This window comes from Haplochromis burtoni, unplaced genomic scaffold (assembly GCF_018398535.1).
Source record: "Haplochromis burtoni strain Fernald_Lab_line unplaced genomic scaffold, NCSU_Asbu1 Contig_27, whole genome shotgun sequence".
NCBI lineage: Eukaryota > Metazoa > Chordata > Actinopteri > Cichliformes > Cichlidae > Haplochromis > Haplochromis burtoni.
Window position 1 is genome coordinate 2655766 of NW_024582388.1, and position 18433 is coordinate 2674198.

The 18433-nt window shown below is 39.1% G+C and overlaps 1 protein-coding gene across 1 annotated transcript in view; it reads left to right on the top strand.

Annotated features, from left to right (window-relative positions):
* lig1 (ligase I, DNA, ATP-dependent) overlaps nucleotides 1-18433 on the top strand; it is a 63095-nt gene that overhangs the window by 3012 nt on the left and 41650 nt on the right. Inside the window, exons 3-10 of the mRNA XM_005918070.3 lie at nucleotides 1059-1239; nucleotides 5273-5438; nucleotides 7015-7152; nucleotides 9933-10316; nucleotides 10468-10576; nucleotides 13645-13731; nucleotides 15178-15234; nucleotides 16282-16340. Of these exons, the coding sequence (XP_005918132.1) occupies nucleotides 1059-1239; nucleotides 5273-5438; nucleotides 7015-7152; nucleotides 9933-10316; nucleotides 10468-10576; nucleotides 13645-13731; nucleotides 15178-15234; nucleotides 16282-16340 (1181 nt within the window). The remainder of the gene's footprint in view (nucleotides 1-1058; nucleotides 1240-5272; nucleotides 5439-7014; nucleotides 7153-9932; nucleotides 10317-10467; nucleotides 10577-13644; nucleotides 13732-15177; nucleotides 15235-16281; nucleotides 16341-18433) is intronic.

The following is an 18433-nucleotide window of genomic DNA, read 5'->3' on the forward strand; positions in this document are numbered from 1 at the left end:
CGAGCAACGGTGGAGACGGAATTTCAAGCAGTACAACATTTTGCGGCAACAACAAAACGTGAGACATTTGTTGTTTTTATGTTTATTTATTGTTGTGAGAGAATCATGATCTCAATTCTAAGCCAAAAAATCGTGATTCTCATTTTATGCAAAATCGTGCAGCCCTAGACCTTAGTGTTCTCCTTTTAAAAAAAAAAAAAAAAAAGAAGATATATAGATACATGTAGACATGCTGGCCTGTTTGGGTCAGTGATGGCATGTCCAGCATTCAGCTGTAAAGCACACTGACTGAAATAAACCCTGAATGACGAATACTTATTTTTCTTTGTTTGTTTTTTTCAGTGTTTTCACATTAAAATGTAAATAAAAGTCATCAAACAAGCTGTTTGCACAGCTTCTCTCGCACAGCTGGTCCCCTCTCTCTTGGAAGCAGTTATTCCAGCAGCAGAGTCTTTATTAATTTTAAAGTTTTAGTTGCTGATTATTTTATGCATATAGATTATCTCTAACTATAATAAATAAAGTCTCTTTCTGTTTGTTTGTGAATTCTTTCTACACAAGCAGTAGTTAAGTATCCAGACTTCGTACACAGATGCATCTTAGGACCCTAAAGGTTTCCATCTATATCATATCCTATGTTGTCATCGTGATGTCTGGCAACCACCCACCAAAAATGCTTAATTGATCTATAACACTTTATAAAAGCATCATTTTAATTCTGTGATGGTGACATCTGATTTATCACAATACATATTATATCATGATGCTATGCAGGTTGCCTGGCAACCACCTAACAGTGGATTACAGTGACAGTAGAGCAGGGCATGCACCGTTTAATATAAAATTTATTTTGATTAAAAAAACCGGCCGTGTTAATGTAGATTCATTATTTATAAATAATAGGCTATATAATATGTTGACCTGTGAATCATGCAAAGCTACTCAAGTAAAAGCACAGAATAAAAAGTATTGAGATGGAAATAAGCCCAATAGGTCCCCTTTAGTGCTTTATTTAAAATTTGTGATATCTGTTGTGTGTTTCTGTGGTTTATCTCCAGGCCTGTCAAGAGTCCACTGAAGGTGCAGAACGGTGTTCAGGAAGCAGAGTCGCCCATCAAGAAGGTTGTGAAACGCTGCCGTCAAATCCTGGACAGCGATGATGACGAGGCGCCAGTCGTTAAAGAACAAGTTCCCAGCAAGGGACAAGGAGACAAAGAAGCTCCTGGTAAAACAGAAAAGGTAAAAGCGACATGTGGTTTTATAACTGGGACGTCAGAGTTCATTTAATCTGTTGCATTCAACACATCAGCTGCAATTTGTGAGTGACGTTTTCACCAATAAAAGACTGACAGATTGATGGGATGTCATGGTGCTAAAGAAAAAAGCAGGCATGCTTTGTAGAAACACTAAACAGTGTGTTACCCATCAAATGCTGAACGAGTGTAATGAAGTCTCTTAGGGCTCCTGTAGGCATATCAGTGCCTATTGTTGGTTTGGTTATGGGGAAAAACAATGCTACACAAAAGCCTAGTAATTGTATGGTGAATCACAATGTTGAATACATTTGTCAATAAGCCATGTAATGAAAAGACCTGATTATCAGCTTTGGCTGTCTTTCAGCCACCTGTTGTTTGATAAACACTTCACTTAACCAGCCTGTTTATTTTGTTTGTTGTATGTCAGCAATTATTCACTATTTGTTGATAGAGGGAAGTGATTATGATGATACATGATGTTTGTCAGGCTGCCCTCACCTCACATCCCTTTCATATGGGTGTAATTATTAATTTTTTGTGACAAGGTACTAATATATCCACTCTTGCACTCTTGGCAGTGGAGCAGCTCCCCCGCAGATAAATGCAGGGCAGCGACTAAAGATCACTTTCATCAGTAATTAATAATCCGATTTGTTATTAGTCTATAAAATGGTAAATGAAGTGTCAAAATACCTTAAGTAATCTTGTGATGCCAAATTGTTTGTTTGCTTGATAATAACTTGGTAAATAATACATTTTCTGCACTGTGCAGTATGGTATTGAACTACTTATTGTTAGGGTACATGAACATTAGAAATAGCCTGCAATGTTGGAGAAACAGCATGTTTTCTCAGGAAACCCTTCATGTGAACGCCACCTTTCCTTCTTAATTTGTAGTGATATGGTTTTATTTGAATCCAGATGTTTAACATCATTAGTTTGCTTGATTTAAATGTAGTTTTTGCTGTTCCAGCTCTTGATGGTCGATGCTTAATAATGAAACCGGTTTGCCTTTCTACAGCTACCCCTTGCTGTGGCAGAAGCTGGCTGTTTGTGTTGCTCTTGGCTTTCTGTTTTGACTTCTTCGCTCTTTCCAACTATTATTATATTTTTTTATGTTGTTGAGGCCAGTTGGTGGGAGATGTGACCAATTCAGTGAGCTGCTGGTGTTTTTATAAAGAAGGGAACCTTCAGCTGGGAAAGGGGATGAAAATAGTTTAACAAATGATTTTTATTTTAATGTGATTGTTATGTGAAATTAAACACTGTTATTCACGTGTTTATGACTTTTTAACTGTTCAGACTGGTTAATGTTCAATATTGATCAGGTTTGCTTTTATCTGTTTGTATTGATTTCTTTGCTAACGTTCCAACTCCTTTTTAAGACTTCTACTTTTGAGTTTTTATTCTGAGGGAAGTTGGTGGGAGACCAATTCAGTCAGTCCGTCTCCAGACGTAGAAATTCCCTCCTCCGTGATGTAAACTAGTTTTAAAGCATATCTCCAGTACCATTGTTACTTATAATGATTAGACAGTATTTATTCATGTAATTATTCTTTTTTTTGCTGTTGTCAAACGAATTGATGTTCAGTATTGATCAGGTTTGCTTTTATCTCTTGCTCTTAGCTTTCGTTTTCACCGTCTGTGCTATAATTATATTTATAAAACCTATCTCTCCTTTGAATGTAATACAGAACATTTCCATAAAATAAGGAGTGGAAAATTTGAATCTCAACAAAAATCTCCATGTATTTCATTAATGTCAGTAACTATAGTATTTGCCTTTCTCTTATCTTTAATGACAGCAGCACTTAATCCAAAAAACTGATTACCTCAGCCTCGCTATCACCATTTCACAAGGACCTTATTGTCAAGTCAGGAGTGGTGCATTGACAAAAAAGTGCACAGAAAACGTCATGCACAAAGGGCCATCTGAGGCAATAGAAAGTCAAGTGACTGGACCTGCAAAGTAAATGGGACTCTGAAGTTAAACCATTAGCATTGAGACTAAAGGATAATGCTATTGAAGCCAACATGATGAGGAGGAGTTCAAATGAGAGCTGTAAATACATTTCTCTCACTTTTCTCCAACCTCTCTTTGTTCCTTTGCTCTATATCAAAGTGAAACTGAACCATACAGCTACAGCTGCCCTCAAATAGCATCAGTAAGCTTGTTCTCTATTTTTGATTGTCAGTGTTGTGAGGAGAATCCCAGCTGATGGGTGCTTTGTGACAGCATGTGACAGTTTTTCATCTGTTTAAATTGCTGCAAACTCTGATTTCCTCTGTCAGCTTTACCTGGTATCTATTCACCTTGGTTCACCTCATTTCATAGAGTTTGTTTGAATGTAATGTACCCTATATAGACGAAGGTATTAGGTAGAGCAGGGCAATATGACCAAAAATATTTTATCACGATATACATTTGAAAATTTGCGATAACGACATAACTGACGATATAATTGACACTAGACAAAATACTTTGCAACTCCACAACTTTATTAGTGCAAAAAACCCATCAATGTATTTTCACTTAAACAAGCAGCTGTTTTTTATGTGTGTTAAAGTTATATAAAAACGTAACAGTGCAAATTCCTCGCTGACAGTTTAACCAAAAGGCATTTCCAGTGGAAATTGGCCGACATATCCTCAGCATAACCATGTATAATATCCACACAACTTAAAATGAGGTTATACACACACAACATGGTAATATTATGTTGAAGCACAGTACGTATCACTCCGCGAGGCGCCTGCCTACGATAGCTGTAATGCTCCGACAATCCATCAAGCAGTGCGGGTTCGTAGCTTAGCAAAGTCGTACTAAAACATTTGACAGATTTTCGCCATGTACATAAAATCGTTTCGAGGTCAGTAAACACAACCATAACTCATACATAAGGCACATAAGGGATTATAAGGGGCTCTGTCGATTTTCAGAAAAATCTATCAATCAATAAACTTTCCTGTTACTGCCATAGATTCATCAGTACTTTTTTTTTTTTTTTTGAGAGGGCGGGGGGAGGTCGATCTTTCACTGTTTGTTTTTTTTTCTTTCTTAACCTACCCCAACCATTTCACCTTGTTTCCCCTTACAAGATGTGATTTAGAGACCCTTCCATCCTCTGAGACGGTCTTCTCTTGACAGGACTGTTGCTGGAGGGAGTCTTGTGTTCTTTATTTAGCTAATTCTGTTATCTGTGACTTTGCTTCTCTGTTTCTCAGAGAACAAAGCCTCTCGTATTGATCTTCTCTCAGTGCGCTCACTTTTCCTCGGCCTGATCGTGCTTTGGATTCAGCTGATCCAGTTTCCACAGCGGTCCATGCTGCCCTCTTGCAAACCTTCACTCTAGTCTTGATTTGGAGCCCTTAGAGCCTGTCTTGAATCAGAATAACCATTTTTACTTCTAAAACTTCTAATTCTCAAGCCATGCCTCCCATTATCACAGTGGTGTTTAAACCCCTTTTAGAGATTCACTTCTTACCATAAGTCTTGTGGCTTCTAAACATGTTGGCTTCATGTCTAAATGAGCACCTGTGTTCATTTTTATGAGCTACTAGGTCAAAATATTCTTCATCATAAAGATTTACAAAAGTCCTAAGATGGGTCCTAAAAAATCTTGAAGGATTTAAGGATACTTTTAAAGCATAGGTTATTGGTTGCCAAAACGTAGTTCAAAAATTAGAAACTGCATGTCTTCATCAAATTACTTTATTTCACATTCAATAAACAATTTCAGCAATAAAAAACTAAATAATACACAGTACTCGTATTCCTCAGCAGAACAGGCCACATTTTGGATGAGCCACACAAACAATCCACAGCGATCCAAATGATATTGTTGCAGACAGCTGGACAATTGTTGCTGTCACTTCCTTTTCATTTTCAGTAATATCTGTGGGTGATGGCGGCCATGCAAACAAACCATGATCTGCAGTCATTTTGCCTGTTCAAGCTGTTGTTCATGCCGCCTCTTGTCATAATGCTTACCATCACTCGTGCTTGTGTCTTTCAGAAGGATGATGCGTTTAAAGCCGTTCCCACCCCCCTGTCTCCACCATTGACCCCAGCCACGCCTGTAACCCCGACCACCCCTGCCACTCCAGCCACCTCTGCTTCACCGGGGACCCCCAGCACTCCCAATTCCGTCTCCCCCACTGGGATCGTCAAACGCAAGACTGGTCAGCATCTGAACAGATTTTTATTAACTTTGTCTTAATTAAGCTGTTTCAGAATTGTGCTTTTCAGCTCGTTTTCCAAACGTGCACCATTTTGAACTTTGACACCAGCAGAGGATTAATAGCTTTCCTGCCTCGAGCTGTTTTATTTGATTACTTGTTAGCAGGCGCCTAATGGCTCCAAATACTCATTATTTCACAATGAGGGAGAAAACAGGAAATTTATCTCAAACTGAATGCATAAGAAGTTTGTTCACCAGAAGCGGCGAAGTTCATTTTTCACCCTTTTCTTTCATTTGTCTTTCCACACTCTGGACTGCCTTAGATTGACAACCACAAGACTAGACCGTGATTGCGCTATCATTAATCATCATCTGCTGCACCATGAGTACACCCTCCTGGAGCCTATATCATTATTTTTCTGCACGTCTTTGCACTGTGATAATAATATTATTACTGCTATGTTGTCTTAGCAGTGCATCGTTTGTGCTGACTGGGAGTTAATCGAACCAGCAGAGCATGTCGTCCTATTATTGCAGCTGATTGTCAGTGTTTATTTGGGTGCTTTCTTGGGTTTGCAAGCTTTAGAAACTTTGGGCTTTTTTTAAAAAAAAAACCAGCATAAACATATGTAGTGATCATTATTTTATAGCCGCAGTTGGTACACAGCAGCTTGAATGTTTCACATCTGCAAGATAAAACTGAAAGAGAGCTGCTGTTTCTTGTTTGTAAATTCTTAATCAGATGATGTGTGCAAATATCTGCATTTAAAATGAAACAGAATGGCCTAGTTATTTATTTTTTTTTACATGGCTCTTTGTCGTTGCTGGCTTTCCCATATAACACCAGATACGTTGGAGTTTGAACAGAGAATTTAAGCTGCTTAGAGTTTTCTAGCATTCCAGCTTTGTCTTCATTTGAGAAGCACCTCCTCTCCCACTTTGTTTCCTTCATCCTAGTTTTTGCAGCAGTAAAAGTGTCTCGTTCTCTTCTCATCGTCCCGTTCTCTTTGTCTTTGATGACTGCAGTGTTTGCTTTCACCAGTGGTGCGTTGCCACAATAAGAGCCCCGCCACCATCACTGCTGGAGAAAACATCACATTAAAGTAACTCCCTAATTCGACCAGAAATTGCATTCTTAATGTCCTGGGTTAATGCTTTCATTATAATATCCAGAAGAAAAACATCAGCACTGCTACCTGTGCTAGAACCTCTAACAAGGGCCAAAACAGAGGCGGATGTGTTACCAAAACTGAAATTGCCCTCGAGCACCACTGCTGCATAAAATTGCAGGGTAATTTACACTGGGACCGTAAGCTGCTGTGCTGCATAATATTCTTCAGGATGGAATTAGTGTTTTCATTAGCAAAGTATGTATCTATGATTCTCTCTCCCTTTTTTTTCTCCTTCTTCTTCTTGCCCTACATCTGCAGCAAGAGAGCAGACTCGTCCTGTTTTCATCTCCTTATTCTCTTACTGTTTGATCCCGGCATGATTTCAGCTGGGATGCCTCCCACTTTTTTTCCTTTCTTTTTTTAAATCATGTTCTTTTAATGTAATGTCTGTCCTGATATGTGCAGCAAGGAAGATGTTCCCTAAGAGGAAGCTCAACGAGAGTGGGAGTGGCAGTGACAGTCAGAAAGAAGAGGCAGAGGTCAAGGAGGAGCAGGGTCAGCAAAACAAACGGCCACGTGTGGAGACCAGTGCCAGCGGTGAAGGTATGCTTTCGCTTCTGCTGCGAGTCTGATAACCAAGTTTGGCTCCTGTACAGGTTTGGAAAGTCCACGTGGGAGGGGAAGTTGCACAGACACATCGGCTATAAGGGGGAAAAAAATCAGCATGCTATATTAACAAACTCACACATTATCATTACTAAAATGCAGTTTTGTAAACTCTCAATTGCATCCTGACTAAACACATAAACAATACTTTTTGTTTAGCAGTGTCACAGTACCAAACAGCTTATTTTCTTGCTGTACATGGTCTCATCCAGCCATTTGTTTCCAGAAATTTTATGGCCGATTGGGTTGCAATAATAAAGAGCAACAACTTGGCTAATTAATTAGATATTAATCACCAGGCAAACACTTTTCAGTTCCAGCTCCGCAAATAAGTGTTTCCTCTTTATTGAATCATGAATTTGAAAGATTTGAAGTGAAAGATTGAACATTTTCATTGCTGTCTCTGCTGTCACAGGGCTCTGGTAAATTGTGGCATGTGTTTTGTTTCATCATGGCCTTTTTCTCTGAGCTTAACGATGAGTGGAGGAAAACAAAAAAATGTAGCCTATTGAATCAAACAAAGTAATGTCTAGTTGTAGTCCTATAGATGTATGTTGTTCAGAGAATTCGGGTACAGTGACGAAGTGACAATTTCTGATACTGACAGATAATCTCAAACAATGCAGAAGTGTATTTCCTTTAGTTTTGACTTGTGGTTGAGGACAAAAGCGAGTCACACCCCACAGGATCCCACACAGTTTATGGATGTCCACTTCTATCCGGGCCAGCTAATGTTAGTTCATAACTTAATGCTCAATTCTCTTCTGCAAATAAAATAAAGAAAAATGGTGAAACAGCCTTCGTGCTAAAACTGGATTACATAGGAGCGTATATGTTCATCTTTTATGTACAGACTACTGCAAGCATGTTAAACTCATTTTACAGCTCCACTAGTTGTAGTTTAACTACACATTTAATCCCTGAGATATCTCAGTATAACAAAAAGAAGTGCAATTTCAACTGTATGTCTCAGTTTTGAGAAATGCTTATGAAGCATATGAAAGAAATCTGTCAGCACATCTCTTTGGATTCAAATAAATAAGAAATTAAGAAGATTATGTAAGAAATTAATATTTCAAATGACAGAAAATGTTTTGGTAGCTCATTGTCCAGACTGTCCCGTGATTATAAAACAGAAACTTTTTGTTAATTTACAGAAAATGTCCTTTTTGTTCAACTGCGTAGTGACTTTACTATAGAAATGTATGTTTTTTTTAGATGATGAAAAAGGAACTTGTTGCCATTTAATTGTTAATTTATTACTTTACTGTATTACAGAGATGTATTACGAATGACCACGAGGGAAGTCTTTATCAATAAAAAAATAAAAGTTGCAAAACTTTTGAAAATATAATTAAAAATAAAAAAATTATGCCCTCCTTTACCTTTCCTTATTCGGTGGGCCGATTCTGGCCCCTGAGCCTTATGTTTGACAGTCCTAATCTACTGTTATAGTGAAGTGCAAATGGAGAGAAAGGCAACAAAAACAGCCTGAGATTCAAAGGATTGAGGATAAAGGGTAATGATTTCAGTCTGTTACTGCAACTGTAGGAGCTCTGCACTGTGATAAAGCAAAGTTCATTTTTACCATCTGTGAGATGCAAACTGAGAAATTCAGCATCCACGGAGCCTGTTTGGCTTTGTTTAATCGGTTTGTCTAAGTTTTGACACAGACGCTCAATAAAGGCAGAATTATGAAGAAAATGGAGCAGCCCAAGAGTGTAGCAGCCTCCACCAGGGCTGAAAATTCACTCCAAAACGTGCATTGATATTAGTCTGTGATATTTTCTTGAGAAGATGAAGGCTATTCAAACACGATGCAATGTCCAGTTTTGCCCTGTCTCACAATTATAAGCAGTCCTTCTAAATGGCCCTGAGTTCAGATCTAATTAATCCTTAGATGTGCTAAATCCAGCTTCTCACAAGATTTTTAAGTGAGTCTGTCCATTACCTTTTTGAGTAGTCCACCTAACACACGAGCAAACAAACTGAACCAATCACATCACCAGAGCTAAAAGGTTAGAAACAGTCTCAGAGCGGTTCATTCCACATGTGTTCTCACTACTGCAAATACTCTATTTGGTCTAGGTTAGGTTGCTGCATAGATAGAGCATCTTGTACTTTCTCAGCGTGAATCCACATGACACATCACATGCAGTTTAAATCTGGGAAATGGCAGGTTAAAGGCTCGTATTGGACAATTGAGAAAGAGCTAAACAAGGTTAAAGCTGAAGTGTGTTTGAAAACCACTTTAGTGTGTTTGGGGGAAAAAACAAAACCAAATTGACAGCAGCTCAGCCTGGTGCCCCCCCCCACTCTTTTTTTTCCACAGACAGGGAAATGGCTCTCCTTCGCTTTCTAAAGTTGTCTAGTAAAGTACCAGCTGTGACTACTGGGTTTAGCGGTCCATTCCACCACTTACTTTAACGTTTGAATGAGAAAATTAAAGTTTCATGCCGCCCTCCTTACCCAGCCAGTATCATGACCCCAGCTCTGACTGCTGGGAGTCGGTGCTACAAGTTTGTCAATAGTAATTTCTCTTAGCTGCCTTCTTCAGGTGAAAATGAAACCTCAGAAATAAAACCTGCGGCATTTACTGAAAGAGGCTCTTACGTCTTCAAACATGGGCTCACAAAAAAACTGGGTTGCCCTCAGTAAACCTGCTGGCATTTTTCTCTTCAATGACTCCACTCCCTTTCTGTCTTGCCCCTGTGTAGGTAACGCAGATGAACCCATGGAGGAGGACACAAAGGAAGAAAGGGGGGAAAAGGCAGCGACCGAGGCTAACAACCCAGGGGACGAGGAGGTGGAGAACAAGAGCAAAGAGGAAGAAACTGTAGAAAAAGAGGAGCAGGTGGAGAAAAAGAGCCCTGATGAGAAGGAGGAGAAAGCTGAGGAGGCGGAAAAGAAAAATGAAGCAAAGCCGAAGACAGATGATGATGATGAGAAAGGGCCTGTCGTAGCCAAAACGGAGGTGGTTGAAAAGGACACGCGAGGCACAGAAGAGAGCCCGAAAAGTCAAACGGTGAAAAGGCAGAAAGAAGCAAAAGAGCAGAAAGATAAGGAGCCGACCAGGAAAGCCCCCATCAGCAGTTTCTTTGGTGAGAGGAATTTGCATAGTTCTTTGCTTGCATAAAAAAACAGCATGTGAATGTACTGTGCTTTTATCAGTTTGGAGAACAAGGTAAAATAAATCTCTACTTCAACCCCTGCATCACCCTCACCTTGTCTTTTATTTATTTCCTTCGATAGCTCCCAGAAAAGCAGCAGTGAAGACGGAGAAGCCGGAGAAGAATGAGGGGGAAAAAAAGACGAGTCCAGAGAGGAAGAGGTCAGAGGAGGAGAGTAAAGACACGAAAGGGTAAGACAGTCGCAACAGGAGGTTACAGGTAGCTCAGGCTTGATAAGCCTGCCACCTTGCTTGCCTGTTTGTTATCTTGCTGGAACACTAAACTTATCCACATGTTGGCCTGTTCAGCTGAGCTTCACCCCTGACCCCTTCTTACTAAAGTGTAAACTGTACGTGCATGTGGGGAAAAGAAGAAGGATCAAAATTTAGTGACAAGGTGTAGAAGAGCAGACGGAGAGCAGCTACTGAGAATTATTTCCATTATATTCTTCAGTGACTACCTAATCATTTTATTATGTTGATTGATGGTAGCTGCCAGAGAGGTTATATTTTATTGATTCAAACTAGGCACTCACACTGCAAAGAAACACTGAATTCAGTTCCTTTATCAGTTTTGTAAAGATATAGTAAAATGCATGGTTACTTTGAGCTTTGAAAGAATAAATGTAGAGAAAAGATGGCTGTGAAGGCACAGCTGGGTGGGTGGATGAGAAATACTGTCTGCTTTTGAGCAGTCTCTATCAAGACTTGTAGCCAAAACAGGTGAAATGATGCTGTCATTACATTTTGTTGGCGTTAACTAATAGGGATCTGCAGTAAATGCGAAAAATCCAATAGTATATGACATTGATACCTTAAAAACTGAATGAAACCAAGGTTATCTCTTGCACTCATCACTACAGCGATGTGCTTGTTTTGTTTAGGAATGTTCCTGATGATTAAGTGTCAATTAAGCGAGAGGAAAAAAAGGAAAACAGCGATTGACTGGGTGATTATTCTAGTCCTAAAAATAACAAACAAATAAAAAGAGTAATAGGATTAGCAAAATAGATTAAAATCTGTCAGTGTATATTTATAAATGAGTGCGCTTTCTATTCTACAGATTTCTATTCAAGGCTCAGGAGGCGTGGATGAGTGGGCGTTATCAAGCTTTTTCTTTAAATACGTATAAATGTTTTATCTAAGTAGTCCCAATTATTTAAAACAGTTGCTGTCGTGTTGAGCCATTTTCAGTCTGTGAAATGCTGACTTATATAAATTTGCTAGTGAATATTAATACCAGCACTGTTGTTTCATTACACTACAGTTGTACCTTTTAGTCTACAGTTGAAAAACATGCTTAGGAGTGCACCACCTCGTCAATATTAAACGGGCTGTGTCATCAGGTTCTGCTGTCCTCTTTCCTCTTCCTTCCTGATTTAAAGAGACTCGCTCACTGTGAAGAGGAGGAGGGCCTGGCTGGTTGCAGCTACTTGGTCTCAACTATAATTATGCAGAGCTCTTCATTGTAGAGCACACAAGTGTTGGGGGTGAAGAAGGGAGCAGATTTTGTTGCACACACGGATAACGAACACTATCATCATCATCGCAAATAAACTGTAGTCCAGAGTCTGTTAGTCAGCTGCGACGTGTGTGTGTGTGTGTGTGTGTGTGTGTGTGTGTGTGTGTGTGTGCCCCTCCTTCATGTAAACAGACAGTGATACACAGTGCAAAAGAGAAGCAAAACTCATCATTGAGACTGGGCTTAAATGGGGTTCCTAATGCAGTGTGTGCTCTGCATTATTTAACGTAATTTCTTCCTGATGTTCCATTACCAGAACTATAACTGTTCTCCAGTGACTGCCTTTCTCTTATTTTCTGTCTATTCCTCTTGTTTCTATATATTCCTTGTGATTCTATATATATTTCACCTGTTTATTTATTACTGCTGTCTTACTATTTATATTTTATACCTGGTGTGGAGCACCCATAATTTCGTTGTACATGGACAATGACAATAAAGGGCTATTCTATTCTATCCTACAAAGAATGTGATTTATTAGCCAGCATCAATACTCCATGCGTCCTTACCAAAGCCCATAAAGCTGGTGAGCAGTCAGTAAGGTGGACTCAAAGCAGCCTTTTGCATTTCTGACTCGATACCGATGCCTTTGATTTCGGGATCTGCCCATTCTGATTTCTGATCCAGTGTCAGTGTTGAATAATAAGCACTGTCAGGAGTTAAGAGAGCAGAAATCTTTCTTTATGTGTAAAACAGCATCAGGCGAGACTGGAACATTGTTTTCTTATTTTTGTGAAATGAAATGTGACAAATAAACATACCCAAGATACATATTTACCAAACCGCTATCTTGTATAGTGTAATAATACATGACAACAGGACCAACGCAGGCGTTAGTTTAATTTATTTGCCTTTGTTTCATTTCAGCTCGGTGTGAGAGTCATTAGGCTGCTCCATACTACTATTATTTACAACTTTTACAGTTGTGCTAATTTCTCCTTTTCCTGCACCACCTACAATGAGCAAACACTGTATATGATGATTGTTGTATTCTCAGCTCAGGCATGCACTCCGTGCTGCTGGAAACCAATCGGTTTCCCTTTATTATGATTGCTTTTGCAATTATTCAGTCTCCCTTACAGAAAGCAATGCATTTACCACATGTAAATAAGCCAGCTTGTCATTTTGAGGTCATGTTAACTATTCAAGATCCAAACTATTTTTGGCTGTGGAAAGCAGGGAATGCATTTTTCATCTTCCTAACTATTTATTTTTTTATCACTACCTTGTGTGTGACACTCTGGGAATGACAGGTATTGCACACAAAAGAAAGTTCACAGCATTAGTTTATCTCTGTGTAATGAATTCAGACAATGATATTTTGTTTGAGGAAAAGAAACTCAACATCTTGTATGTTACTGCAGTAAAAGAGAGACTGTTTAAACTTGTAAACCATCCCAGTATTTTGGTTTTTGGAAGCAATAACTGCTGACAATGGAAACACTTTTCTATTTAATATGCAGAACTTTTTCTGGGTTTTTTAAATATCTACTTGCACGTTCAGTTCGGATAAACTTTGCAATAGTTCAGCTTCTTTCTTTGTGAGCTACTAGAATATCTTCCAAAATATTCGTCACATTTTTAAAGTGTTTCATTGTTATGATAATTGTGTGCGTGACTCTCTGCCTACAAAGGAATCTGAGTTGGCACCAGTGACTGCAACAGCTGTTGCCGTCATTTAGTTGGACACAAATGTGCTCTTTCATTTTATCTTTTAAAATTTGTGTTATTTCCTCAGTGAGGCAACCTCAGGACAAACAGACTATGATCCATCGAGACCAAACTATCATCCCGTGGACAACGCTTGTTGGAAACAGGGCCAGAAGTAAGTCACCTATCTGCTGCAAAAATAGGAACCCAAATTCTCTGATTGAATGTCTTGATTGAAATTCATATGCATCTTTAACTGTTTCCAGCGTGCATCAGTTACTGGCACCTCTCAGACATATTTTATCACTGCTTCTGTATACTGCTTTTCCCTGTTTCCAGATGTCTCCAAAATAATATAATTTCTTCACAGGGTGGATAGCCTCTCTATCCACCCACCAAATCCAGTCGCTTGGACATCAGACAGTAAAATATAAAGAAGAAAGACAGAAGGAGGAGGGGAGCATGTGGGATGATCAACTAGCTTTGCATAAGGCAGAAATTATGAGAATTTTATGTGAAGGATCATTGGGAAAAACAGCCGTTATTTTAACTAGGCAGCTGCCTATTTTTTCCCTTTACTGGAGAATTTGTGTAATCCTAAAGTAAATACAGAAATCACAGCCTGCCTATGTGCCTAGACCTATTTAAACAAGATGCCCTGAGATTGATTATCATGAATTATGCCAAGCAGGGTAATAATAAAGCTTGGGAGTGCAATGTGGACAGGAACTATAGTCGAACGTCCACCTGTCTCTTTCTCTGCTGATTATTTGCTTTTACTCTCCACTTCTGCCTGTCAAATAAAAGACAAAGCTAATCTACTCACTAAACAGGCAAGATTTGGGATGCAACGTTTTCACTCAACAGCGATTAGAGTCATCACACTGTTGGTGGGGTTGTTGTTTTTTTTCTCCCTTCTTCCCTCTGAGCCAAACTGAAGTGAACACCAGCCTGTTTGTTTTTTTGTGAAGATCTGCGAGTTATTTATAAGGGGAAAAAACTGAAGGAATGAAAACCTTCAGGCCAGGGAAGTGCTCTGACTTAGCAATGGGTAATCACAGGGAAATCATGGAATTTTATATCAAGGTCACGCTGTAAGGCATGCTGCTTATGTGCTCGGATTATTCTCGGATCGACTGCTGTACAGATTGTTTTAACCTGCTTTAAGCCGTGCGCAGGTGAAGTCTGCTGCTTCTTAAAGCTAAATATCAGCCTCTGAATTAAATTGTGTTCTTTTCTGAAATTGAATAAACAGTTTGAATGTCAGAGCTTCGCAGTAAGGATTAAAAACACATTAGGATATAGTAGCTTTATATCCAGAATATATGCAAAAAATTATAAAGATAAAATTATATATATATATATATTTTAAATTGCACTTCCCACCATATTTCTCTGTCAAACTAATTGTAACGACACACTTTTCTCCACATGGCGTTGTCACCTTCGCCCTCCTTGCTGTCATTTTTGTGCGGTTTTTGATAACCTTGAATCAAAGCTTATTCTACTGTTGCATTAATTGCTAGTCGCTCTGAATAGCCGAGTCAGCTCAGCGCCGCGAGTGTGAAAATCTGTCCGTGTTGATGCTTTGCCTGCTAACTACGTGTTCATCACTCTCCAGAGTGCCCTACTTGGCAGTGGCTCGCACCTTTGAGAGGATTGAAGAGGACTCTGGCAGGTAAGACCTCCCAATGGGGGACATTTTTCTTTTAAATGCCAGAATGAGTTGAACATCATTAGTAAGAAAATGATTGCAAGTCTTTCAAAGCACACACACGTATTGCAGAGTTTCTCTTTTTTTTCATAAAAATACCATTCAGGGTTCCTGCTGGGAATTTCTGGAACTAAATTAGTTAAGTGCTCGCCAGTCAGGAAAAGTGAAAAAATTTGAATAATTCACTGGTTGTGTTGGGAACATGAAGAAATTTTAAAATGGGTCACCTTCTAGGATTGCTCAAATATATTGTAATGTGGAGTTATTATGCTCACTTCCAGCTGCATATTTTTATTCTTATGTTTTACTAAAGTAGTTAAAATAATCCTTATTTGCCTCATAACGAGCTGCGGTGCTGCTCCTCAGTTTGCGCTGTCTAAAACAAGCATTTTAGCCCCTCTCTTAAAGGCCACCTTTCATTTAAGCCTCGTTTCTTTTAATTGGCGGATTCTTGTAAACAGAAGGTTTGAACAGCAGGTTAGCAGCTTATGTGCTCATGCCTGATGTGAGCATATTGGCCGTCATACAAGAGTGGGGTAAAAACAGTCTCAGTTTTTAGACGTCAGGCTACTCAGAGGGGTGGTCGCGTTTAATATGAAAGCCAGTATTGTAACTATACCTGACAGAATATAAGTCTACGTTTCCCCACCTTAGTTTCCATCTTTTGTTTTGTAAACCTGGGTTGGTGTAAACCAGCTGAAACAAAAAAACACCAACAAGAAATTTCATGTTATTTTTAGAAATCCTACATTTTAAATAATGGTTTGTAACCTTTGTATCTTGCTAGTTGAAAACATTTTTATCTTTGAAGGATATTGAATGACATATTATTATCTGAAACTGATGTATAGTGTTTCATAAGTGAACTCTTCATCTGCCTCCCAAGCCCCTATTTCCGATTAAAACCTGCATACTAATCTCATTTCCCACCTACCAGTATTTACGGGATGGCCTTAAAATTCGTTTAACTCGTCTTCCCTGTCTAACAGCAATCCTGTTGTCATTTCCTAGGCTGAGAAACATCGAGACACTGTCAAACCTGTTTCGCTCTGTGCTGCTGCTCTCCCCAGGTAAATGCTATTTTATCTCTGCCATAATGCATGCTGATGTAGCTATACAGGCAGCTGGCTTCCAGCCGCTCTATCAAGGAGATGATGTTGACGCCAGGTTGCACACAAAACTGGGAGGACGTCGGCTGATGTGTGTATGAGAATGTGGGAATCTGATGGTGTTTGTGTGTGTTGTTCTGCCTGTGTTTCATTGTGTATATAATAGTGTTTGTGTCAGGCCTCAGCAATACAGTCATACAGCAATACAAAAGCTGCAGGCATTAAATGAGCTGAGGTAGCTAATTAGCCTACTGTTATGCTGACTGCTTTTGTCCAAATAGAAACAATTCAATGAGCTCAGATGGGGAAAAGTTTGCGATTACATGCAATCTTTTTATGACACTAGCAATTGAATGCCGTAGGTTGGTGAAAATCACAAATTTGTTGCTGTCTGTGTACAAAGAAATTTATATTTAGAGTCCACCCAGAGCCTCAGAAATTTAAAACAAAAATTCAGAAATTCCTCACCACATAGAGATGCTTTAAGAATGTAGGGATATAACCAGCGTACAACTAGTTGGCAACCAGTTGAGTCAAGCTCCTTACTGAAGGAGTTGGGCTGACTGGCGCAAGCTCAGATTCATTGGAATATATTGGCAATTTATCTGCATTTATAAATTGGGATCGCAGTTATTTGCAAACATTTACCAGTTTGTCTGTGAGCGACTGCCGTCAGTTTGTGTCGGACTACAGTTGTTTGGAAACAGGTGGCCTCTGACCAGGCAACTTGTGCAAGCAATTGCAATTGAAAGTGGTTTGCTAGAAGTTAGTCACTGCAACTATTAGGAATTGGTTAAATTTAAACTGCAAAAGAGAGATTCATAGATAAATAGAGAGAGAAAAATATAGATAGATATAGAAATATGAATAGATAGATACATAGATATTTTTACTTTAGTGTGACTGAGCCATTAGTGGTTATGGTAGGCGTAATTAGTCATACTTGTATGCCAGGGTTTTTTTGGCTATGAATGAGCCTTTATGATTACATAAAGTAAAAGTAGTGAGTCTCTGCACTTTCCTTTTATTTTTGACCATTTGGTAAACAAGAAATTCCTGTATGCTGAAAAAAACCTGTTAAATGTGATTCAGTGCTCTCTCAGTGGTGTAGCCTGAAAGCATCTCTCTCTCTTTTCTCTCAGCCATTATATGTGTGTAGAGCTAGATCTGCAGTATGTAGCTCTGCTGTTGTCTGTCCCAGAAAAGTAGGGTTACAACTGGTGGAGTGCACTATATTAACCCCGTAAGCCCTAAGCTGTTGTTTTAAACTTCTACCTGGAAATTTTATCCTTTTTTTTGCCAAATTAAATCAGTAAAAGCCACAAAGATATTAAAAAATTCATGACTTTTGGCCTTTGTGGGCGAAACACATTTCAGAGAACTTTGGCTTGTTCTGTCAAGAATGACTTAAAAAACTCTTAATATTGACAGATTTTCTGCCACATAATGTACACTGTAAATAAGAGAATTTAAAAAAAAGCAAAACACTTACACATATCAGTGATGCTAATATTACTAAAAACTTTCAGCTGCAATTTTACCAAGTTTGATGCCCAATAAATGAACCACAAGAAATTCTACATCCAGTCTAGTCATGCCAGTAGTTGGTGGAAACTCCATCCAGGGAATTTGTCATACTTGCCAACCCTTAAAAAATAAAAGATACCTGCTACATTTTTATAACAAATCCAGCCAGCACCCAGAACACGGGACTCTGGGGAGGAAGGAAAGATTGCTGGTTGAAGCCAAAGCTGCCACAGTCAACAACTTTTCTGGTGGAAACCCCTTAGTCTTGTGTTGCCTGTCTGTATGTATTTGAATGTGATTTTGTGGATGTTCATTTGTGCGTCAAGAGTTTTGAGTGCCCACACTTGTGCCGCCTGCTGTTGTCTCAGAGTGTGGTTGTGTATTTGAGTTGCTGCTTGAGTGTATCTATCCATGTGCCTGAGTTTGTGTGTCTGTATGTGGGTTTACTGTGCCGTTTTTGGTGGTATCTGTTTTTATTTGTGTGTATGTGCTTTTCTTTGCAGACTTGTCTGGAGGTGTGTGTGTGT